The sequence below is a fragment of the Ceratotherium simum genome, chromosome 9 (assembly GCF_057802395.1).
Source record: "Ceratotherium simum simum isolate JZ-2026a chromosome 9, ASM5780239v1, whole genome shotgun sequence".
NCBI classification, from domain to species: domain Eukaryota; kingdom Metazoa; phylum Chordata; class Mammalia; order Perissodactyla; family Rhinocerotidae; genus Ceratotherium; species Ceratotherium simum.
Window position 1 is genome coordinate 3,187,548 of NC_141908.1, and position 24,535 is coordinate 3,212,082.

Genomic DNA, 24,535 nt, shown 5'->3' on the forward strand with positions numbered 1-24,535 from the left:
GAAACATCTGCCGAGAAATAAAAGCGCGAAGGTGACCCCGTCCCCTGCCCGGACTGCACTGGGAACTCGGGGCTAGGAGGCCGGCGGGGACGTGGTCTCAGCGTCGCCCCTCTAGCCCCCATGGCCCCGTCCTCGCAGTGCTGGCGTTCCCGGGCGCCCGGGACAGCGGAGGGCGAGCGCCGGGCGGGGCGTCCCGGCGGGGCTAGGGGGCTCGTCCGCGTTTATTATAACTTCACTCCCTTTAAAAGGAAAAGTATGCCCGGAATCCGGGGAGGTGGCGAGCGAAGCCGGGCGGGGAGGACGTGACCCGCAGGCCAAGCTCGGGTGTCCCCAGAGCCGGGGCGCGCGGGCGGCGGGGCCCATCTCCTCCCTCTGCCGTGGACCCCACCCTTGCTCCCCCCCACTCGCGGGCCGGGCGGACCCCCCTGCCCTCGACTGCTGTCCCCCCTCACCTCGCGGGCTGCGCTGGCGGCGGGCGGAGCCGCTCTTGGCCTTTTTTAGGCGTCTCCCTGCTCCGCGCCCCCAGACCTGCTGGCGGGCGCTCGGCGGGCTCCGCGGCGGCAGGGAGTCCGGAGACGACCCCGGTTCAGCGCGCGGCCACCATGACGGGAAGGTAACAGCCCCCACCCACGCCCCTGGCGGAGGAGCCTGTCTGCGCCGGACGGCGGGACCGACCCCCACCCGCGCCCCGCGCGCCCCGCCTCTGCCCTGGCTCCTCTGGCCTGGCCCCTCGGCCCGGGCTGGCTCCGGGGGTGGCAGCGCCTAGCGGGACAGGCGTACCCTTGCCCCCCGCCGGCGTCGGGCAGTGGCAGGTGAAGCTCCTGCCCACCCCACCGCCCACCTCCCCAAGATGGGGACGATTACCCCCTTACTAACGGAAAACCAGGGCTCAGCGGGGCCAGGGGACGTGATGGCCAGAGGACGTGCCCAAGGTCACACACCAACTAAAGGGCAAAGCGTTAAAATCCGGAGTGTCGGCTTCTGCCGGCTTCCCTGACCCCAGCTGTGTGATCCTGGGGAGGCCTCACCTCTGGAGCCTTCTGTTTCTGTAAGCCAGGAACGAGAACAGTGTTAAAAATGGTCCAGGGTCTGTGTGGGGTCTGGGCAGAACTGCGCCCAAGCACAGGCTGCACAGGGGTGGGGTGTTGGCAGACAGCTCCCCCAGGCCTGGCCCGGCCTCCACTCTCAGGCCCCTTGTTGCCATTTCACAGATGAGGTAACTGAGGCCACAGATGCTGAGTGACTCATGAGGCCGGTCACATGTCCACGAGTGTCTGGCCAGTGTTGGCCTCTGCTGTCCTTTCTGGAACATAGCTGGCTACAAGTGCATGACTCATGGCTGGGTAGGAGGGGCTGGTCTCTGAGGCCTGGGGGCCCTTCCAGCCAAGCCCTGGCAGGATGCTGTCCTTCCCCACCCCTTGACTTGGCACTTGTGGGCCCAGCAGACCCTGTGGCTTTGCTGGGAAAAGGGGCTTGGAGAGGCAGCACCCAGGAATGGGGAGCAGCCACAGAGGACAGGGTGGTGGCCCAGACCTGGGTGATATGTGGGGTGGTCACCCAGCCCGCAGGGACACACTGCCTCTGATTGCTATTAGAGCTGTGGCTGGGAGTCTCAGGGCAGCCCCAGGAACCCAAATAGCAGATATCCTGTTGCCTAGCCAGTCCTGTGCTTCAGAGACAGTTTGCTCCCACTCAGTCCTCAACCCGGCCTGAGTCTGCGGACAAAACCAACTCCCAGCGCTCCCCGCTCCTAGTGTGCTGGGAGGTCCCTGCCCTCCCATTCCCTGTGGGGCTCCCCTGCCAGCTGCCTTTTTCGGGGAAAAGAAGGGAGAGTGAAACTGGAACAGAATCAGAAGCACCACAGATGGTGCTGAGTGGGGTTGGGTGTGTGGCAGGCGGTCATTCAGGCTCCGCAAAGACCACAATCAGGCAGAGCCACACGCTGCCAGCCGCTTCTGCCCTGATTCCCTGCAGGGAGCGAGGTGATCAGAGTCCTAGAGGCTCCTTCGTTCCCTCTGCAGGGGTCCTATCACCCCTGGGTCTTTGGACCCTCCATGGGGGTGGAGGCCATCAAGTTGGCCGACAGCCCAGCAAGAGAAGCTGGGAAGGCAGGTGGGTGGTGGGAGCAGGGCCGGCCTGCCCTGGCTGCTGCAGGGGTCCAGCGGGCGCACCAAGCCTGAGAAATGCTGGTCACCAAATGACACAGGGACCAGAGTGAGCCCGGAAAAACAGTGAGTTGGGTTTTTCCTTATAAAAGTAATACTAGTCATCTTAGAGAGTTAGGAAAAACCCAGACACATAAAAGATAACAGAAACATAAAAAGGAAGAAAGCACGCCAGGTTCCACTCCTCAGCGATGCCTTGGGAATGTTTGGTGGCGTGCTGCTTCTCTTGCAGTGTGTGTTCCTGCTCATTTGTCCCCGCAGCTGTGAGCACAGGGTTACACCGGCCTTTGCAGTTTGCCCCCACACGCAGGGCCAGTGCCAGGGCTGGCTTGCCTCCCCTCCACACGCAGCCATGGGGGCCAGGCCAGTGGAGGAATGGACATCTGTCCCAACCTTTGGGGTGGGTGGGATTTTTCCTGTCCCAGAAGCTGTGGAGTTTCATTTTCACTGTTTCATGCCACCATGCCCTCTCACGTCCTCTGCCCCCACGAGACGCCAGGGCAGTCCTCACACCTGGATCCTGGTTCTCCCACACCTCCCAGTGCTGTCTAGTTGATCTTTGGAAACAGCCCCCTCATCGTACAGCTCACGCACCTTCTGGGGCTCTCTCTGCCAGCAACGTGAAGTCCCAGCTCTCCACAGGACCGGAGCAGGCAAGACAGAGGGGGCGGTGGGGAGCCCCGCAGGGCCCTGGAGTGACGTGCACGGCCGTGCACTTTGGAAATACACGTCTGGGTGCTGTGTAGAGAAGGGCTGCAGAGGAAGAGATGGGAAAGGAGACTGGTCAGGAGGCAAGCAACAAGGGAGGCCGCTCCTCGGCAGCCATGGGGATGGAGAAGAGGAGATGGACTCGGGGGATCTGGGAGGTGGAACTGGCAGGACTTGACGGAGAGGGTGGAATCCAGGAGGATGCCCAGTGTGTGGTGGCAGATACGGGAGTGGATGCAGAGCTAGTTTGGGCCATGGGAGCATTTGAAGAGCAGTGGCAAGTCTAAGGGGAAACCCTGGGAGGCAGTTGGCTGTGAGAGTCTGAAGCCCAGGAGAGGGCTGAGGTGGGGTGGGAGGGAAAATGAGGCCTCCAGCCTGGGTGTGGTTGCTTAGGGAGGGGGTGTGCTGTGGGAGGAGAAGTTCAACCCAGCAGTCCAGTGACCTCGGACCTTAAGAACACCTGAATCTTTGTCCCGCTGAAGGGACCTTTGGCATCACCAGTGTTCTACAGGGAGGATGTTAAGGCCCAGGCAGGTTACATCTCTGCCCAGGGCCCCAGCCTGACAGTGGCACTCCTCCAAATGGATCCTGGGATGTGATGCTCACAGCAGTGTGAGCTCAGTGGCTTGGCCTACTGTAGAGCGGAGGCCCACCCACCATGTGACTGTAATCCACTGAGGCCACCATGTGCCAGATTGCAAACTGGGCCCCACACTCGGTACAGTGCAGAGTGGGGCTGCTAGTCCTGTCCTCACATCCACCAACCTCCCCCTCCACCCCCCTCAGACCACGGTGCTCTCAACTGTTCTCCCCCATCCTCAGGAGTTTGTCCAGTGGCCCCTTCAGCAGAGGAGCCTGCCGAGGTGTAGCCGCAGTGGCAGCCAGAGCCCTCAGGACGGCACGTGGGGCTGTACTGGAGTCAGGGGCTTAAGCAAAGTGTGAAGCAGGTGACCAGTGATGCACAGCTGAGCCCTGAGCCCCAGACTGGGCCAGGCTGGGCACTGCCCATGGCCCCTCAACTCCTTCTTTTTCCTCTGCTCCCCCTACTCAACCCCCCTACTCTGAACGAGCGGAGTGCAGAGTGTACAGGGGATAGCGCACCTGCCCGATTCCATGCCGTAATTTCCCCACACTTTGGCTCAGTTCAAGCTACGTGACGTTAACCGGTTTGCAAAATTCCTGAAAATTTAACAATCAGCCCTCGTGAGCTGGTACAACCCGGCCCAGGCACCCCACTGTGGAGAGGGACCGGGCTGGCCACGCACAGCGGCTGTCCTGCCTCTCGTGGTGTTGCTTCTCTCTGCTCCCGTCTATCACGTGTGGATTCCATACTCACACCTTCCTTAGGTCTTCATCTCCAGGTTGGGGGAGGGGCAGAGGGAGGTGCCTTAACTGTCCCCTTGTTTTGTTTATTCAGATCTTTTGAATTTCTGATGATGAACATTTACTTGAGATGACCTAATAAGATGAATATCTTCATGAGATACTTCCATGGGATGACTATATCTCACTAAGATGAGATCACTGAATATGTGTATGTATGTATGTAAAACCAAACACGTGTCCACAGTGATGCTTGGGTTTTAAAGTAAGAAAATAAGATCATTCAAAATCAAATTTCCTGTAGGGTAAGAAGGTTGGAATATGTCATTCATCTGAGACATACCAGGGGACCTGGCCGGGGTGTCTTCAGCATCTCAGGGAGGTCCAGTCTCACAGGGAAGCCCGCTCTGGTGGAGAGGCTGTCTGTGGTGGTGCCGCCGGCTGCCCCAGGCATGGCACTCGCCCCACAGCCACAGGCAGGCAGCCCCGCCTCACAACTTGCTGGCAGCTGCCCTGGCCTTTATCTGTGCCTCTCTTAAGCTATGTAGTTGCAATCTTCAGTATGTGTATGTTTGTAAAATATTTGAGATATAATTCACATACCATATAATTCACTATCTTAGAGTGTACAATTCAGTGGTTTTTAGCACGTTCACTAGGCTGTGCAACCATCACCACTAATTCCAGACCACTGTCATCACCCCCAAAAGAAACTGCATACCCATTTACAGTCCATCCCCATTCCTCCCCCCACACCCCCTGGCAACCACTAATCTGCTTTCTGTCTCTATGGATTTGCCTGTTCTGGACATTTCCTATAAATAGAACCATATTATTTGGACTTTTTTGCCTGGCTTCTTTCATTTAGTATAATGTTTTCAAGGTTCATCCATGTTGTAGCATGAATCAGTACTTCATTCCTTTTTTTAGGCCAAATAATATTCCATTTATGGCTATAACCACGCCTTGCCTATGTGTTCATCCATGGTGGACATTTCAATTGTTTTCACTTTTTGGCTCTTTTGAATAATGCTGCTGTGAACATTCTTATGTATATTTTCTATTCTCTTGAGCATATACTTAGGAGTGAAATTGTTGGGTCACATGGTAACTCTGACTTTTTGAGAAATTGCCAAGCTGTTTTCCAAGTAACTGCACACTTTTACATCCCCCCGGAATGTATGAGGGCTCCATTCCCCCATCCTAACACTTCTTATGTTCTGTTTCAGTGGGTGTGAAGTGGTATCACATTGTAGTTTTGATTTTCATCTCCCTAATGACTTGTGGTGTTGAACATCTTTTCATGTGCTTATTGGCCACTTGTATATCTTCTTTGGAGAAATGTCTATTCAAATTCATTGCCCATTTTTAAATTGGGTTGTCTTTTTATTGTTGGATGTTGAGTTTTTTTCTGTATTCTGGATACTAGACACTTATCAGAAAAATGATTTGCAAATATTTTCTCCTATTCTGTGGATTGTCTTTTAACTTTCTTGATTGTGTCCTTTGATGCACAAAAGTTTAAAATTTTGTGTGTGTGTGTGTGTGAGGAAGGTTAGCCCTGAACTGACACCTGTTGCCAATCCTCCTCTTTTTTTTTTTCGGCTGAGGAAGAGTGGACCTGAGCTAACATCCGTGCCCATCTTCCTCTACTTTATGTGGGACGCCTGCCACAGCATGGCTTGATGAGCAATGTGTAGGTCTGTGGCTGGGATCCGAACCTGCCAACCCCGGGCCACCAGAGGCAGAGCACGTGAACTTCACTACGCCACAGGGCCAGCCCCAGTTTTAAATTTTTATAAAGTCTAATTTATCTATTTATTTGTTGATTGCTTGAGTTTTTGGTGTCATATCTAAGAAACTGTTACCTAATCCAAGGACATGAAGTTTTACACCTATGTTTTCTTTTAGCAGGTTTATCGTTTGTTTGTTTTGTTTTTTTTTGGTGAGGAAGATTCGCCCTAAGCTAACATCTGTGCCAATTTCCCTTTATTTTGTATGTGGGATGCCTCCACAGCATGGCTGATGAGTGGAGTAGGTCCATGCCTGGGATCTGAACCTACAAACCCAGGTTGCTGAAGCGGAATGCATGGATCTTGAACCACTAGACCACAGGGCTGGCCCCTAGTTTTATAGTTTTTTTTTTAAGAGGGCTAGGTTTTTGTTTTTGTTTTTGTTTTTTGTTTTTTTTTTTGTGAGGAACATCAGCCCTGAGCTAACATCCGTGCTAATCCTCCTCTTTTTGCTGAGGGAGACCAGCTCTGAGCTAACATTTATTGCCAATCCTCCTCCTTTTTTTCCCCCCAAAGCCCCAGTAGATAGTTGTATGTCGTAGTTGCACATCTTGCTAGTTGCTGTATGTGGGACACGGCTTCAGCATGGCCGCAGAAGCGGTGCATCGGTGCGCGCCCGGGATCCGAACCCGGGCCGCCAGTAGCGGAGCGCACGCACTTAAGCCACGGGGCCAGCCCTAGTTTTATAGTTTTAACTCTTACGTTTGGTTTTCAATCCACTATGAGTCAGTTTTTATATATGGCCTGCAGTGGAGGTTTAAAACCATTCTTTTGCATGTGGCTATTCAGTGATCCTAGCATTGTTTGTTGACAAAACTATTCTTTCCTGTTTGAATTGTCTTGGCAGTCTTGTTGAAAATCAGTTGACCATGGATGTATGGGATTATTTCTGGACTGTCAATCCTATTCCATTGATGTATGTGGCAATCACACTGTTTTGATTACTGTAACTCTGTAGTAAGTTTTGAAATTGGGAAATGTGAGGCCTCTGACTTTGTTCTTTTCAAGTTGTTTGGTTATTCTGGGTGTCTTGTATTTCCGTATGAACTTGGGATCAGCTTGCCCATTTCTGTAAAGAAGACAGTTGGAATTTCGATAGAGATTGTGTTGAATCTGTAGGTCAACTGGGGAGGAGGAAAGGCGTCACCACTTCACAATATTGAGTTTTTCAATCCATGAACATGGGATGTCTTTCCATTCATTTAGATCTTTAATTTCTTTCAACAATGTTTTATAGTTTTCAGTGTATATGTCTTGCATTTCTTTGGTTAAATTTTTTCCTATTTTATTCTTTTTGATGCTACTGCAAATGGAATTGTTTTGTTGATTTCATAGTCAGATTGCTCATTGCTGGTGATTTTTGCATGTTGACCTTTTACCCTGCAACCTTGCTGAACTCATTTACTAGCTGTAATAGGTTTTTTTTTGGGGGGGGAGGTGGTTCTTAGAGTTTTCTGTATATAGGAGTATGTGATATGCAAATAGAGATAGTTTTACTTCTTCCTTTCCAATCTGGATACCTTTTATCTCCTTTTCTTGACTAATTGTCCTCAGTAGAACCTCCAGTGCAATGTTGAAAAGAAATAGCAAGACTGGGCATCCTTGTCTTGTTCCTGACCTTGTAGAGAAAGCTTTTAGTTTTTTACCATTAAGTATGATATTAGCTCTGTGTTTTTATCAAGTTGAAGAAGTTTCCTTCTATTACTAGTTTTTTTAGTGTTTTTTATCATGAAAGGGTGTTGGATTTTGTGGAGTGCATTCTCTGCATTTCATGTGGTGTTTTCCCTTTATTCTATTGATATGGTGTATTACATTGATTTTTGGATGTTAAACCAACCTTATATTCCTGGAATAAATCCCATTTTGTCATGATGTATAATACTTTTTATAGGCTGCTAGATTCAGTTTTGTTGAGGATATTTGCACCTATATTCATAAGGGATATTGGTGTGTAGTTTTCTTGTGATATCTTTGTCTGGTTTTGGTACCAGGATAATAATGGCCTCATTGAATGAGATGAAAAGTGTCCCCTGCTGGTTGATTTTTTGAGAAGATTTTGTGAAGGATTGGTGTTAATTCCACATAAATAGTTAGTAGAATTCACCAATAAAACATTCTGGTCTTGGGTTCTTCTTTGTGGGAAGTTTTTTGGTTACTAACCCAGTCTCTTTACTTGTTTCAGGTCTATTTGGATTTCCTGTTTCTTCCTGAGTCAGTTTTGGTAGTCTGTATCTTTCTAGATATTTGTCCATTTCAGCTAGGTTATTTAATTTACTAGCATACAGTTGTTTACAGCATTCCCTTACAATCCTTTAAATTTCTCTAGCTTTAGTCCCTTTTTTCATTCCTGGTTTTAGTCATTTGAGTATTCTCTCTTTTTCTTGCTAAAGGTTTGTTGGTTTTGTTGATCTTATCAAAGAACCAACTTTTGGTTTTGTTGATTTTCTCTATTTAACTTTGTTTCATTTATTTATGCTCTAATCTTTATTATTTCCTCCCTTATACTTACTTTAAGTTTAATTTATTCATCTATTCCTAGTTTCTTAAGGTGAAAGGTTAAGTAATTGATTTGAGTTCTTCTTTTTTAATGTAGACATTTACAGCTATAACTGTCCCTCTGGGCACTGCTTGAGCCTCATCTCATAAGTTTTGGTATGTGTGTTTTCATTTCATTCATCTCGACTAAAGTCCCTTGTTTTCTTGTTGGACTCATTGGTTCTTTAGCAGTGTGTTGTTTAATTTCCACATATTTGTGAATTTCCTTCTATCATTGATTTGTAATTGTATTCCATTTTTGTGGTCTGAGAATACGTTTTCTATGATCTTAGTCCTTTTAAATTTATTGAAGCTTGTTTTATGGCCTAACTTGTGGGTTATCCTGGAGACTGTTCCATGTACACGTGAGAAGAATGTATATTCTGCCATTGTTGGGTAGAGTGTTCTATAGATGTTTTTTTTATGTCTAGTTGATTTATAGTGTTATTCATGCCTTCTGTATCCTTGCTTAGCTTTTGTATTATGGTCTATCCATTATTGAAATTGGAGTGTTGAAGTGTCCTACTATTATTGTTAAATTGTTTATTTTTCTCTCAGTTCTGTCAATTTTCTCCATATATTTTGGGGCTCTGTTGTTAGGTGTGTATATGTTTGTGCTTGTTATTTCTTTTTGATGGACTGACTCTTTTATCATGATAAAATGTCCTTTTTTGCTCTCCTAACAATTTTTGTTTTAACGTGTATTTTGTCTGATATTAGTATAGCCATTCCAGTTCTCTTTTGGTTGCTGTTTGCATGGTAATTCTTTTCTGTGCTTTTATTTTCAAACTATTTGTGTTTTTGAATGTAAAATGAATCTCTTGTAGAAAGCGTATAGTTAGATCATGTTCTAAAAAGAAATTCCATTTGTTAATCTCTTACTTTTAATTGGAGATTTTAATCCATTTACATTTAATGTAATTACTGATAAGATAGGGTTTACATTTTCCATTTGCTCTTTTTAAAAATATATTTTGTCTTTTTTTTTCTCATTTCCTACACTGTTGCCTTCTTTTGTGTTAGATTATTTTATTATGCAGTTATCTTTAAATCAGTTGGGGAAAAAAAGGTTTACAAACAAAAAATACATTTATACTGTCTTTTATATTTGTCTATTTAGTTACTGTTATTATATAAAGGTAAAATATACTTTACTGCTCTTTATTTCTTCATGGGGATTCAAATTATTGTCTAGTGTCATTTCATTTCATCCTGAAGGAATCTCTTTAGTATTTCTTTTCAACGCTAGAATTTCTATTTGGTCCCATTTTATAATTTCTATCTCTTTTTTGATACACTCCATGTGGTGAGACATCATTCTCATTCTTTACTTTAGATTTTTAGACATGGTTTCCTTTAGTTCTTTGAAGATATTTAAAATAGCTGATTTAAAATCTGTCTAGTAAGTCTAATGTTTGGGCTTCCTCTGGGACAGTTTCTGTTGATTACTCTTTTTTTCTGTGTGTGGGTCATACTTTTTTGTTTCTTTGCATGTCTAATAATTTTTTGCTGAGAAAGAATTCATTTCAAATAATGTAATGTGGCAACTCTGGAAATCAGGTTCTCCCCACTCCCCAGGGTTTGTCATTGCTGCTTGTCATTTGTTTAGTGACTTTTCTGAGCTAATTCTGTAACATCTGTATCTCTGACACTTGTGGCCACTGAAGTCTCTGCTTGGTTAGTTCAGTGGCCAGCTAATGATTGGACAGAGATTTCCTTGAATGCCTGAAACCAGTAAGTCTCCTAGTCCTTGCTGAGGGCACTGAGTGTATGTTGGGACACACCTTCAACGTTTAACGAGGCAGTTCACAACTCTGCCTTAGCCTTCACTTCCTGCTTGCACAGAGCCGAAACGTCAGTCAGGAGTGAGAGCTTAGGACTTTCCTCAGGTCAGAGCTCAGGTCTTTCCTGAGCATGCACACAGCCCTGGGCATTTGCATGCCCTTCTAGGTTCCCAGGAATATGTCGGTTCTTTTCAAAGCCCCTACGGATCTCATTCTTCAGTTTTTCCTTTTAGGCTTTTTGATTAGTCTGTCGTCCCAACTGTTATGCATTGCCTATGGCAATGGCGGCTATGATATCATTGGCAGCTATGATATCATAGGCAGCTATGATAGTAATCCATTTGAAAAACACTCCCCAAGAGAGGCTTTTAGCACTGGGTATGTGTGAGTGAGGTCACATAAAGACAAGCCTTTCAAATGGGATCTTCTAGGGAGAACCAGGGCAGGTCAAGTAATAACTTCTCTTTGGGAATGAAGCTTTGGAAGAGCTCCAGCCCTGTCTGCTCCCTTATTACTGGGGCTGTGAGTTGTTATTTTTCATGGAATTAGGGAGCAGGGATTAGAGACTAGGAGAAGTTAAAACACCGCAAAGCTCACTGTTCTTACCAAGAGTCAACTCTTTTGCTTGACCAAATGCTCCCTGGCTTACTGCAAGTCTTTGGTTAATTTACAGAGTTCTGAAAAAGCAAATTCTGACAATTTTTGCTAGTTTTTTCATTGCTTTTATGGAGTGACAAACTTTCAGAGGTTCTTTCTCTAATACTTTTGCTGACATCGTTCTTTCTGTATTTTTGCAACGGTGTCCTCTGGAGCCAGAGTGTTGGCTGAGGAGCCCAGCATGGCCCTGACCCCACCCCTGCAAGACAGGCTGCAGAATGGGGCAGGAGGGAAGGCTGTGCAGAGATTTGGGGTTTGGGCTCAATCAAACTGTAAGCCTTTCTCAACTTCCAGCCCTCTGGTGCTCCCTTTTAGAATAAATATTTGTTGAATTGATTAGTGCTTGGTAACCTTGGACTTGAACTTCATTTACAAATTATGATGTACAAAACATTTGTGGCTATAGCCTCCCTCCCAGGTCTATCTGCAGTTATAGAAGCCCTAAATAAATGTTCCCTCCTTAAATGAAACGGTGGCTCTGGGTGAGAATGCTGGGTTCTAGAGTTCAGGATTTCCACATGGGAGGGACTGAGTGGGGGCTGGTAAAAGGGCCTGGGGCCTAGGGCATTGACTTGAAGCTGCTATCACAAAACTTTCTACTTCCTAAGTAGAAAGTTAGGAAGCTTCCTAAGCATGCGGCTGTCCATGTCAGAGAGTGGGAGGTAATCCTTGTACTTGCTGGCTTCTCCAGGCTCAGCCTCTCTAGGCCCTCTGGCCCCTGGGGCCACCTTTGAGAAAATATTTGTTTAATTGATCAGTGCCTGGTACCTTTGGAATTGAGCAATGTTTACCAAGTATATTGCACTCAATGCTTGTTGTCATATGGCTGTGTTTTGGGGCTGACCCCCAGGTGGTTAATAAGTTCTTCCTTGTGTTTGGATCTGCTGGTCGAGGTGTGTTCCTCGGTGTGGGCCTGGCGGCATCTGAGTGCCAGTGGATCCCCTCTGAGGTTTCCTCTGTCCCATTGTAGGGGGCCCAGCGGCCTGCTGTCCGGAATGATGGCTACCGTCTCTTTCTTTTGAAAGGCAGAGGAAGGTGCTGCTTGCGCTCTCTGACCTTACCAGGAAGGCTTTTCAGGGCAATGGAATCAGTGTCAGAGATTTCTGTGAGTGCTCTGGATCCTCCTTTTGTTGCTAGCCCTGGTGCCCACTCGGCCAGCAATGGCCGCGGTTCAGATGCTGATCTCGGGTGTTTGCATTGGATCACAGTAACCTTGCCCCTCTCTTTAGGTAAAAACGCGTGTGAAACGGTGCCTTCCTGGTGGTCCTCCATCGGATCCTGCTGCTTCTGCTCTCCCTGGCAAGCCGGGGGATCACCCGTTCTCTGGGTTTTGACAGCATGGACCTCTTTTGGGTACTTGGCTGTTTGTTGGCCAGATCCAGGGGACTGGCTGCCCTAGTCTGGGTCTCCTCTGTGGCAGCTGTGGCCGCAGGCTCTCAGGGAAGGGAACAAGGCAGAATGTGGGCATGTGTGGGTCTCCCTCCTCAGCTTTTCACTGTTTCCAGGATTCCTGACCCGGCCCAGGCCGGTGCTGCCCTCCTCAGCTGATGTGCCGTCATCAGTATGTCCGGGGGCTTAGTGTTTCCTCGCAGGCTCCTGGCCGCCTGGGACCTCCAGACATCCTGCCCTGTCACTCTGGACCTCACCTCGGTGCTCTCTGCAACCTTCCCAGCGAGTGCCCTCCCCAGCCCGGACCCAGCCCTGACAGCCTCAGCGTTCACTGTGCTGCCCCCGCGGCGTGGACAATGTCCTTTCTATCTGCAGTTGCCTCTGCTGCCCTTTGGAGATCGCAGTGTGTAACGTGAGCTCCTGTGCAGAGCGGGTGGGGGAGAGGCGCCCTCTGCACGTCGGCCGCCCCGTTGCGGTGTCTGGGCCAGGTGGCGGCCCGCCGCCCCACTGCTTGGCCGCATCTGGCCTCCGAGGCCAGGGTCCCACGGCCCCTGGAGCAGGCTGCCCCGCGACGACGCCATGGCTGCCCGGCTGGGCGCGCTCGCCGCGTCGGGGCTGTACCGGCGGCGCCAGCGCCGGCAGAGCCCGCCGCCCGCCACGCCCGGGTAGGTGGCCAGGGGCAGGGCGGGGTCGGCAGGGGACAATGGCCGGAAAGCTGCAGCTGCAGGCCTTTCCTCAGACACCCTGCTTGGCTCTTCCGACGGCGAAGGGCCTGGCTGCCCAGGGCGTGGGGACAGCGCCTGGGTTGGGGATAAGGGTCGGGGGAGGGCACAACTTAATCCAGCTGGGTTTGATGTCGCCTGTGATCAACATTCTTGGGCAGGGTGCTGAGAATGGGGTGTTCAAGATAAGGTGTCCTGTGTAGCCCCCGTTACAGCTTTCAGACTGGGATAATTTTATTGCACTTTATAGATGACAAACTGAGTGGTCAAGGAACCTGCTGGACATCACCCACCCAAAAACTGGCCACGCAGCAATCTGAACCCAGGTCTGACTGACTCTAGAGCCTGAACTGCTTTACCTCATGCAGCACTGCCAGTGTAGACAAATGATGAAAGCTTCATTTGGACTGGAACAAGGAGCCTGTGGGGTTCAGGGTAGACCCCAGGGCATCTCCAAGGATGAGTTAACCTGGGACGGGGAGGGCCCAAGAGGGCATGTGGATGGTGGTGGGGCCCCTGGCCTGGGGGTCAGAGGCTGGGGAGGGCTTCTGGACATGTTGAGTTTGCAGTGCCCCTGGGGCCATCTGGATGGAAACTCCAGTAGCAAGTCGGGGAGAGAGATCAGTGAGGGCTGGGGGCTTGTCATCAAAGTGACAGGTGGGACCCCCAGAGGAGGAGCTGTGGGAAAGGACACTGAGGTTGGGAGAAGGGGCTGGCGAGCCAGGAGCAGATAGAAAGCAGCAGTCACAGAGGAGGGGGTGGGGCTGGAGGCTGGGGGAGGAAAGGAAGTCCAGGGGCTAACGCTCCGCAGGAAAATACAGCCTGCTCTGCGCTCACTGTGTCCCTGTGGTCGGGGCAGCCTTCCGGAGGGGTAATGAGGACTGAGCCCTCCAAGGTGTCTGGGGCTAAGAACAGAGTCGGGGGGAGGGTATGGAGCAGGGAGTGGGGAACAGAGGCTGCAGACCAGGGTAGGGCCTGGACAAACCCACTGCTCAGGTGGGGAACCTGAGGCTCAGACGGCCAAGTAACTTACCTGTATGTGGCACTGCTGGAATGGGAACCTCACTGGTCAGCCTCTGGACGGCCCTGAGGTCTGTGGAGTGAGCCGTGGTGCGGGGAGTGGGCGGCCAGGGCCATGCGGCCGTGCTGGAGGGTGATCTCGCAGTGTGGCTGCAGCACAAGAACATGGCCAAGATGCGAGGAGGGCCACAGCGCGATAACGAGATCGGGTCTCGGGAAAGTCCCGGGCACGCCTGCACGTGTGTTTATACGCTCCTCGGCTTTCTTCTTCTGTGAACTTCTGGCTCGTGCCCTTCCCCAGCTCTCTGTTGTCAGTGTGACGTGTTTAAAGTGCAGAGCAAAGGGATAGGGCTAGGGCTTCAGGAAAAGCTCTGTAATTTCCCACAAGCTCCACACAGATTTGGAATACCTTTCTGATGGTGTGAGTGCATCATGTGTAGCAGCCCAAGGCAGCACGTTAATTTTCTAGTGTCCCCAAGGCTGAGTGTGGGGCTGGCTTGGTGTAAATTCCTGTTGACTGCATCAGCCAGGTGACCCCTGCTGCTGGCCTCTGACTGGCCTCCTGAGGGAGGGCAGGCAGGAGGCCCAGGGCATGCAGGGGCAGCTGCCACTGGAGCTCTGGAGACCGTGCTGCAGTGGGACCACTTCTCCCCACACAAGAGCAGTGCCTGGCACAGTGTGGGTGCTCCGTACCGAGCGTGGGATGAAGGAGGGAAGGAGTGCTCCTGGCTGCCGGTTGTGGAGCGATTATGGGCTGTGCTCACTGGTGTCACCTCACTTACCCTCCCAACAATCCCTGGAGGTGGCTGTTGCTGGCCCATTTTACAGATGAGGAAGCCGAGGTTCAGAGAGTACTTTACTGCAGGCCACACAGCCAGGGCTGCAGCCTGCTGTGTCTGTCATAGAGCACACATGTTGGACTGCCTGGTGCCCAGGCTGACATGGCCTCAGTACCACTGACTCATCTGCGGGTGTGAACAGACCTGTGGCTGGCCCCTGCCTGTTCCCAGGCCCTCACACTGTCTTTCCAGGCTCGGGTGCATGGGAGGCGAGAGTTGGGAAGGTCTGGGGTTGTTGAACACAGTCTTGAATGGCGGTGTCTATATGATGCCACCAGGAGTTGAGAGGACAGGAGAGAGAATGGGTCCAATCCTGTGTGACCCTCAGCAGGTTACTGAGCAGCCCTCTCTGGGCTTCAATTTCCTTATCTGGAACTATCAACCTCTCCTCACAAGGACGTGGCACAGAGAGGGCTTCCCCCACCCCACCCCAAGCTAACAGTCATTGTAAAGCTCAATGACTTCTTGCAACCACTGGCTTGTGTTGGCTGACAAGATTGAGAGTGTTTCGGGGTGCTAGGGAGGGTTGCAGAAGGAGTACAGGATAGTGTGCTCTCCCTTGGCTCTGGGGTTTGGCTTCCAGGCTGTGGGGTGTGCCTGGGCAGTGTGTGTGTGTGCTGTCCCGCTGGGGTAGGTTGGTGGCGTCCCCTTGGGGGATAACTGGGCAGACTCTGTGCTCCTCGTTTGTGGCTGGCATGTGTGAAGGAGGGCGTGGAATGTCCATGTCTCCACCCTTTGCCCTCTCACGGGGAGCGCGGGCAGGCTGCAGGCCTCCCCCCGGACTGGGCTGAGGTGGAGGGGCTCTGGAAGGCTCTCAGAGTTGCTGGAAAACAACAGCTCTCTTTATCTAGCACTCGGCCTGCCTGGCCCTGCGCGACACGCTGTGTGCCCTGAGTTCTTCACTTTGGCTCTGCGAGGCAGCAACTGTTACTCTGGCGGCCTCTTTGCAGATGCGGAAATGAGGCCCAGAGGAGCTGGTACCTTCCTCCAGGTCCCCCAGCAGGTGGCTGGGTTATCAGGATCTGACCATGTGGGGTGCGCCCAGAGCCCCTCCTTGTCAGCTGCCTCCCCCGTAGGCGCCAGCTGGCATTTTCTCTGATGGTGCCGTGGCTCAGCTGTTGGGCACATTTGCACATCTGTCCGTCCTCTGTCCTTGGCCAGTGGGTTGGAGCGTTGTCTGTGTTCCTGAGCAGGGTGGCGTGGGGTTGCGGCCACAGAAGTGCCCTTGGGGGTGCTGCTGCCCGAGACGTGGGCTGGGGCAGCCAGTGGGTGCGGGGGGAGGTGGTCACCCCACCCCCAGCTGCGTGTGCCGGGTGCATGCGCGGTGTGAGGGACAGAATCCTTGACTTGAGACGCCCAGGGACCCAGCCTGGGAACTAGACACAGACCAGTCAAGGGCAAACCCCTCTCATCTGGGGCAGGCCGCTGTGGTGAGCATGTGAAGACTCAGTCCCTGAGCGTCAGCCCGGGGCCCAGGCGGGGCTCTGGAGGGGCGGATGGCAGATGGGCGTGCTGTGTGCTCCCTTGGTCAGGGCCCTGGGGTCGGGGTTGAAGGAGCACTCTGAAAGCCTTGGGCGGGACTTGAGTCCTTGTTTTGGCTTCATTTTCTGGGTCCTTTCAGTGGGAAATTCCAGGCCCAGAGTCACGGGATTTCCTGTTGATTTCTGGCTTCTCCAAGACCCAGAAGGTCTTGATCACGGCCAGGCATTGGAACTTCCTCCCCGACACCTTGGGTGTGTGTTTTGGGAGGACAAGGCCGCCAGGTTCACAGTGTTCTCCGGGCAGGAAACCATGCCTGTGCTGACAAAGTCCAGCGCAGCCCCCTGTGGCGGTCAGCCCTCCACCCTGTCCAGCTGCCCCGGGGGGCCAGCAGGGGGCTGGAGGACGGGTGGCTGCTGTGTGCAGAACTCCCTTTCATCCTGGGCTCTGCCCCGTTCCTCCTGCCACTCTCCTGCTTCCTTGCCCTGTGACCTCAATATGGACATAGGAGGGGGCTTTGGCCCCCAAAGCCTGCCTGGGGGTGGGCTGAGGTGTGTAGAAGTCCAGAATGCCTGGCAAGGCTTGCTGAAGAGCCTTCCGGCCCTGCCCGGCTGCGTGGGCTCCCCAGGTGGAGCCGAGAGGAAGCCCCGCCTGGACGCCCCAGCCCAGCTTCCAGCCCGGGTCCTCGTGGCAGCAACACTGCGTTAGACCCACTGTCCACAGCCCACAGCTGCCCCTGAGAGGCAGAGCCCTCTCCCACCTCCTGGGCTCGTCCTGCCCGGGGACCCTTCTTCCCAGTGATCGGCACCTGAATACCCGGCTTGAGCTTCCCTCGCTCAAGAATTCTTCTTATGATGCTGTGGCAGTGAGGGAGGGATGGGATTCAATATCTTGGGAGGGAGAACAGGCTGGAAAGATATTCTCAAAGGCGGTAAGCTGGTGGTGTGCCACACGACATCGCCAGACCATCACATCTCTCCCCGCTGGGCCTGACCGTCCTCCTTTGCCCAGCTGGCCAGGCAGCCATCCCCAACCCATTGGAGTCGACACTTGAGACAAAACCTGTTTGCCACCCTTGTAGCAAAAGTCATGGGCTCAGGGTGGTGGAAGGTCGTCAGGCCGTTGAGTCTGACACGGTGCCTCCTGGGAGCCCTGGCTGCAGTTGGCACGGGCCTGGCCCGGTGGGCATCTTCCCTGTGGTTCAGTTTGGATCCCACTCCTCCCTGAAGGAAGCCCTCCACTTACCCTTGGGACAGCAGTTATTACCATGGATGAGGAGGCTTGCTCCCCACCCTGCTCCCATCCCAAAGATTCACGCTCTTGCCTTCTCCGTGGTAGGGGTTACATGTTTTTTGTGGGGCAGGCGATCTGAAACTAACTTATAGTGCAGGAGAAAGAGCTGTTGAAGTCTGACCAGTCTGGGGTCAGATCTGGACTCTGTCATCTGTGTGTGAGCTTGGGTCCCCTCTCTGAGACTTAGGTCTCTCATCTGGAAGGCAGGGTTGCCTCAGGGATTAAATAAGAGCATGAACACAGAGCCACTCACTGTGCCTATGTGGCGTTCTATACCCAAGTCACTCTCTGGTCCCTGAGAAGGGGCGAGAGGAGGCACAAGGTGGCCACTGACACCCCAAGAGAGGCCCGGCACAATGAAGACTGAGCAGCCTGGCACCCAGTCAATGATGTTGACGAAAGAGCCAGGCGCCCTGCTGAGTGACTAGCCCAACCCGTCGCAGCAGCGGTGATGATGGCCCTCCAACAGCTGGGAGCCTGGGCCCGGAGAGCGAGGGACAGCCCGGGCCGCCCAGGGACTGAGAGCGCCCAGCTGGAGCCCGACGGCTCTGATCGGCACATTCCTGGCTGTCACTGGCCTCTGTCTGACCGTCCATGGAAGTACGCTCGGGCTGCCAGGCGTGGCGGAGAGATGGGGGCTTCGGAGTCAGGGAGAGGGTTGGCTTCTAATCTAGGCTTTGCCTCCGACCACTGTGGCCCTTGGGAAGGTCACTCCTTCCCTCCAGGCCTCAGCTTGTCCATCTGTAAAATGGAGATGTTGCGCTGGCCTTGCAGGTCGTCCTCTGGGAGTAGATTCTGCAGCCCTGGCACGAGTTGGCACGTAGCATGTCCACGGCACACCGCAGCTGCGAGGATGTGTGGGCCGCTGTGTAGGGTGACCCAAGCTGGTGTCAGGCAGCTCAGTACTGACTGCATGTCGCTGAGTCCCCACAGTGCCAAAGCCGTCATCGGGGTGAGGAGAGCAATTTTCCTTACCCTGGAAGGCATTTTAACTTTGTGAGGAGGGGGCGTGTCCATCAAGTGCAGCCCGCCAGGCTTGCTGGCCTTTGCCCCTCCTGCTCCTGATCTTTCCACTTCTTCTGCCCCAGCAACATGTCCAGCGCCTTGGCCAATGCGGTGTGCCAGCGCTGCCAGGCGCGCTTCGCCCCCGCAGAGCGGATCGTCAACAGCAACGGAGAGCTGTACCATGAGCACTGCTTCGTGTGTGCCCAGTGCTTCCGGCCGTTCCCCGAGGGGCTCTTCTACGAGGTGAGGACGCTCCCAGGACCCTCGGCTGGCTACCTTCTTGGAGCCTAAGCCCCTGGCCCAGCTCAGGGTCTGCCTCTAGGAGCCTGTGGGCCATGCCTGGCCGGGGTCCTGACCAGTGGCTTATGGGGCAGGGTGCCGGGCCTTGAGCCAAGCTGTGCTCCTGCCAGCACAGGACCTTGCTTGCTACACCTGGTGGGCCCACCCCTCACCTGTGAGATGTGAACAGTGCTGCCCTGGTGGCTGGGGGTGCTGAAAGAGACACTGGTCTTCCAGACCCTCTGGGCAAACACCCTGCCCTGGTGGCATTTACTCTCCCATGGGGAGGACAGTTAACACAGTAAATATATGGTATATCAGATGGTGCTAAGTGCTCTGGTTATAAGGAATCTTGGGGTGGGAAGGATGGGTGGTCAAGGAAGGTAACGTTTGGGCAGACCTGAAGGAGGTGAGGGAGCCATGCACACCTCTGCAGGAAGAGCACTCAGCAGACGACACAGCAAGTGCAAAGGCCCTGAGGTCAGAGCATGCAGGGTATCTGAGGAGCAGCGGGTGGCCAGTGTGATGGAAGCAGAGGAAAGGAGAGGGAGCAGCAGGAGATGAGGGCAGGGAGGCAGATTTTGTTTGGCCCTGTGGGCCTTTGTAGGGCCTTAGGATTTCGCTCTGGGAGAAGTAGGAGCCGTTGCAGGGAGGGGTCACACCATCCGTCCAACATTTGGAAAGCACCACTCTGGTTGCTGTGCTAAGGAGAGACTGGAAGAGGGGCAGGGACAGAGCTAGGAGAACAGGTGGGACCAGAGCCAGATTATGGTGATAATCCAGGTGAAAGTGAAGGTGTAGACTGGGCTGCAGTTGCTCACAAGAGCAGATTGTTAAATTTTCAATAATCTTGCAAGCTGGTTGTTAAACACAGCCAGTTTTGAAAATTAAATTATATAAATGTATAATGAGATAAAATTTTATTAAAAACAAAGGTAACAAATACTCAAAACTCACCACTTCCTAATTATTTTATTACATTTACTGTCGTCTATGCCTCGAGGTTATTTCTATCTGTTGTGCCTGTGTGGTGGACACACTGTGCCACCCCTGCTGCTGCAGTCTCTTCTCACCTCCATGCCTGCAACACGTTGGAAGCTTGAAATTGGGAACGGAGGGAATATTTACACAGTAGCAATTGGCAAACGTTACAGATCAACCTCTCCACCGCCAAGCTGGTTGTTAACCATTTACCAGCACACCACCGGTGGGTGCAGTGGAAGTGGTGACCAGTGGCAGATGCTGGATGGATCTGGAAGGTAGAGCTGATGGGATTGGCTGCTGGATGGCTGTGCGGGGTGATCTGCGCGGCAGAGTGGGAGCAGCATTCCTCACGGTGCTTCCCGGGAAGTGCTGGCCAACTGCAGAAGCAGTGGGCGGGGTGGGCAGGGCTCTGTGAGTGGGCCGTGCGCCTAGAACAAAGCCTGGCACACAGTAGGGGCTCAGGAAATATTCGTTGCTGAATGAATTTAAACCCCTGCTGCCTCTACAGGTTGCTGCAAAGGGGTGTATCCAGTTGCAGCCTAAGAAGTCCTTCATTTTAGAGAATAGGGGAAAACCAAATTTTGGAGAGCCAAATGAAATTGTCAAGGGAGAAGAAAGCTGAGACAGGCTTTGGCCACACTTGGGACCAGTGCCAGGGCCCTCGTTGCCCAGACGGATGGGGACAGCGGCTGTCTGGCTGGTGTCCACACCGGCTCCTGCTGGCTGCAGGACTCAGGGTTCTCCCTTGGGCCCCCTCAACACCCCTTCCTGGGTCCCCCTTCTGTCTCCCTGCCCCCGGTCTTTTGTGGCCTCTGGGGGAGTGGACTTCTCACACAGAGAAGACGCAGGAAATAGGGCCAAGTGACACGTGTAATGCAAACTGGACCCCAGCCCTCCGCAGCCTGAGCTACTGCCAGCCCTCGCTCAGCCCCAGGACCAGCAGGGCCCAGATCTTTGGCGAACAGCAGCGGCCCTTCCCTTAGAGGGCTAGGCTTGCTGAGTTCCCAGCTTCTGCCCCTCCCCAACACAGCACTCCCGCTGTGTGGAATGGGCCAGTTCCCTCTGTCTCAGTCTTGCACCTGTGGCTCCCTCTGTCTGGACTGCCCTCCTCTCCGTACCCCCCATCCCGTGCTGTCTGTCAGCTCCGTATCCCCTCCTCCGGGAAGCCCTCTCTGGGGGGAGGGTTGGGTGCCCCGCTTCCTGTGTGGTAGCAGTCCTATGAAGTGGGGTGCTGGTTCAGCCTCCCTGAGGCAGCACGGGGATGATGGTGGTTTGCTTGTCCTCTCTCTGCTGGCCCCACTGCAGTTCGAAGGCCGGAAGTACTGTGAACACGACTTCCAAATGCTGTTTGCTCCGTGCTGCGGATCCTGTGGTAAGGGCTGGTGACACGCCTCAGCACTGCCAGGGAAGTGGGCGAGCAGGAGCCGGGAGCTCTTCCCCGATGGCCCACGCCCTGTCTCTAAGCAGCAGGCTTCAGGCCCCCGGCAGGCATCACCTTGCCAAGCTCTGGGACGAGAGCCCTTGGACCAGGCTGAGAGCTGGGCGGAGCGCCAGTGTGGACACGGCTTGGGAGGGGGCTGCGCAGGGGGAGGGGTGCGTGCCCTGTCCTGGCCAGCAGAGACCTCTCTCTTCCAGGTGAGTTCATCATCGGCCGTGTCATCAAGGCCATGAACAACAGCTGGCACCCGGGGTGCTTCCGCTGTGAGCTGTGTGACGTGGAGCTGGCTGACCTGGGCTTTGTGAAGAACGCGGGCAGGTGAGATGGGCCGTCTTGGGCAGGGGTGAGGGCCCCTCATCACAGGCGCTGTTTGCTGAGAGCCAGGCCTGGTCCAGGCACCGAGGCCTGTGTCGACGTGGCTGCCAGCCCCACCAGGCAGATGGGGGAATCCTGTCCAGTTCTGGGATGAGGACTGATGCTGGAGAGAGTGAGTGTGATGAGTCAGGGCCCCCGCAGGCTCGGGGGTGTTCCTGGGAGCAGGCTGACAGCCGACAGCAGATGGCAAGGAGGAAGGTGGCCAGAGCAGGAGCTGATAGACACAGTGGACGGATAAGGAGCTTTGAGTCAAGTTACCACAGCCTGGCCACCCTGTGCTGCCAACCCCACCGTCCACCCTCCTCCATGTGCCCACGGCTGGATGCTGCTGGACAGAACATGCCCAACCAGTGGCCATAAACCTTGTTGGCGCCCAGGGCCCTCTCCTTAGTAGGCCACATCCCACTGCCAAGAAGTCTTGCTCTTTTCTCCTCCCCCACTGCCCCTGACTGTCTCCACCCCGCCCCCCCCCTCATAGCAAGGACTTCCCCTCCCCCTTCCGTGAGGGCACCAGCTGCCCTGCTGCCCCAGCACCTGTACCGTCCCCTGCCTCAGTCACGGTCACGGTGGAAGCCATGTCCCTGCACCTCCCAAAACCATGCTCACCTCTTGAGCGAGGGATCACAGCTTCCCTCTGCTCTTTCTCCCTTTCTAAAGGATGGGGCTCCGTAGCTCCTGTTCAAGGGCCCTCGGAGCCTTCCTCCCACTGTGGATCTCTGCTGGCTCCTCCCAGCTGCTCCCCACGGCCCAGTCTGGCCGGGGTCCCTGTGGCGTCCACGTTGCAGGCCCAGGGGTCACTGCGGGGTTCTCCCTTGACCTCCCAGTGGCCTTCACTGCAGCTCCCTGGCCTTCAGGCTGAAACACCTCCTGTCGGGTGCCCAGAACCTGTGTCCTGTGGTTGCCTCCTGCCTCCTGGCTGCGCCTGTCTTTGTCCTCTTCTGGCTCACTTTCCTCCACTCACCTCTCCATGTTGGGCTCGTCTGGGGCTCTGCGCTTGGCCCTCATGTCTGCCCAAAGTCCCAGAGCCCTATCTGACTCAACTGCCCACATGCTGTCTCCAATTGGTGTCCACTGGGCATCCCAAATGCAGCGGGTCCCCACCAACTCTGAGTCCTCTTCCGCTGACCCCCGAGTCTCAGGAAAGAGCACCGCCTACCTCCTGATCAACACCCTAGCAGGCCAGCTGACTCCCACACCCTCTCCTGTCTGGGCCCTGTTGCCGTGCTGTCATTCTGTCCTCACAGCCTTGCTCCTTCCTGCTGTAGTGATCGCGTCCATTTGTCGGCCCCGTGAGAGATGCATGTTGCCTCATGTCCGCCTTGGTGTCTGCAGGGCACTCAGCAGGAGCCCGAGTGTTGCTGGTCTGAATCAGAGTCTGTGGGTGGCACACAGTGCAGCAGGGGCCGTGCTTACCAGCGGGGTCACCTGCTGGCTGGCCTGAGGGAGTCCTGTCCTCTTCCTGAACCACAGCTCAGCTGGTGGCCTCTGCCCAACTGCTTTGTGGGAAAATCCGGAGGAGGCTGGAAGTGCTCAGGGAAGTAAGACGGGATACAAGAGTGACATACTGCTGTCATGAAAGGGGGCAGGGCCCTCGCTCAGACCCTCCCCAGCCCAGGCCGCACTCGGAAGCCCTGATGCAGGACTTAGAGTCTGTGTGGAGCAGGCGGGCCGTGGGGCTGTGAGAGCCACAGTCGAGCGCCTGTGCTGCCCCTGCCTCTGCCGCCTTCACCTCCACTTTGTCATTCTTGGGTCAAAGGGAAGAGAAGTTCTGGGAGGGGCGTTGTGTTAGCCAAACACAACCTTTGGAGTCTTAATGCACAGTTATGTTTATGATCAGTGTAACCAAGTACAAAAAGGACCTGTTAGGGCTATGAAGTGAAGCAGCTCAAAGGTTGGCCGCCGAGGCTGGTAGAGGCCTCTTTGGAGGGAGTGGGGCTAAGGACGCCCCTGCTGGGTCTAGGTTAGTGGGAAACAGGTTCACGTGGCAGGCCCCGGCTACCCGCCTGAGGCGACCTCAGGCAGTGACAAAGCTCGGCTCCCCGTGACTGTCCACCCTTTCTGTGTGCTCTACCAGGACTCGGGAGGGACCGGGCAGCTGCCGAGAAGCTCTGGGGATTGTCAGGCCTCGTGCAGGTCTGCGTGTGGGTTTATAGCAGGAGTGGTCAAGAACTGATGTCTCCACAGGCCATGTGTGCTGGTGTCAGCTGGTGGCCAGCATGAAATGTACTTACAGTGTTCAGCTATAATTTATAGTTCGTGTCCCCTGAACTTAGGGGTCATCTGGCAAAGGTGCCGCAAAGGGAACTCAGAACACCTTACGTTTCAAAGATGTTTAGACAGCCCGCCCTACCCCTCCACTGAGACCTGTCTTCTCGGGGATCATTTGCAGTTGCCTTTTGGGGCTCTTTCTGCAGAGCTTCGCCGCTGTGGGTTTCTGTAGCGGGAAGGAGGCTGGGGGCCTAGCAGGCAGCGCTTGGGAAAGAGAGGCACTCGCGTTCAGGAATCGTTCCTGCTCACCATGGGGTGAAGGCACCGAGGATCTAGAGCCGTAGTGAGCAGGGCTGGTGCAGTCTCTGCCGAGGGGGCGGCCGAGTGGGCCCTGTTGTTAGTTCTCCCTTTTTAGGGATTTGCGTATCAGATAAGTCAGAATGCAGTGCTGGATGACGAGTTTGGACCTTGGAGGAGGGGTGGTGACCTGCTGAGATTTCAGTTCCTCATCTCGGGGGCGGCTGGGGAGAAGTGAACTT

General features: G+C 53.6%; 1 protein-coding gene across 2 annotated transcripts in view; it reads left to right on the forward strand.

The window, feature by feature from the left end:
* The first annotated feature begins 389 nt into the window (after positions 1–389).
* The window catches only part of LIMS2 (LIM zinc finger domain containing 2), a 35,630-nt gene continuing 11,484 nt past the window's right edge, over positions 390–24,535 (forward strand). Inside the window, exons 1-4 of one of the 2 annotated variants that reach the window (XM_014782516.2) lie at positions 390–613; positions 18,796–18,955; positions 21,281–21,347; positions 21,611–21,731. In XM_014782516.2, the coding sequence (XP_014638002.1) occupies positions 603–613; positions 18,796–18,955; positions 21,281–21,347; positions 21,611–21,731 (359 nt within the window). In that variant the 5' untranslated portion in view covers positions 390–602. Of the gene's footprint in view, positions 614–12,894; positions 13,020–18,795; positions 18,956–21,280; positions 21,348–21,610; positions 21,732–24,535 lie in introns of those variants that run through there. The other variant, XM_004423933.3, reaches the window with a different exon arrangement.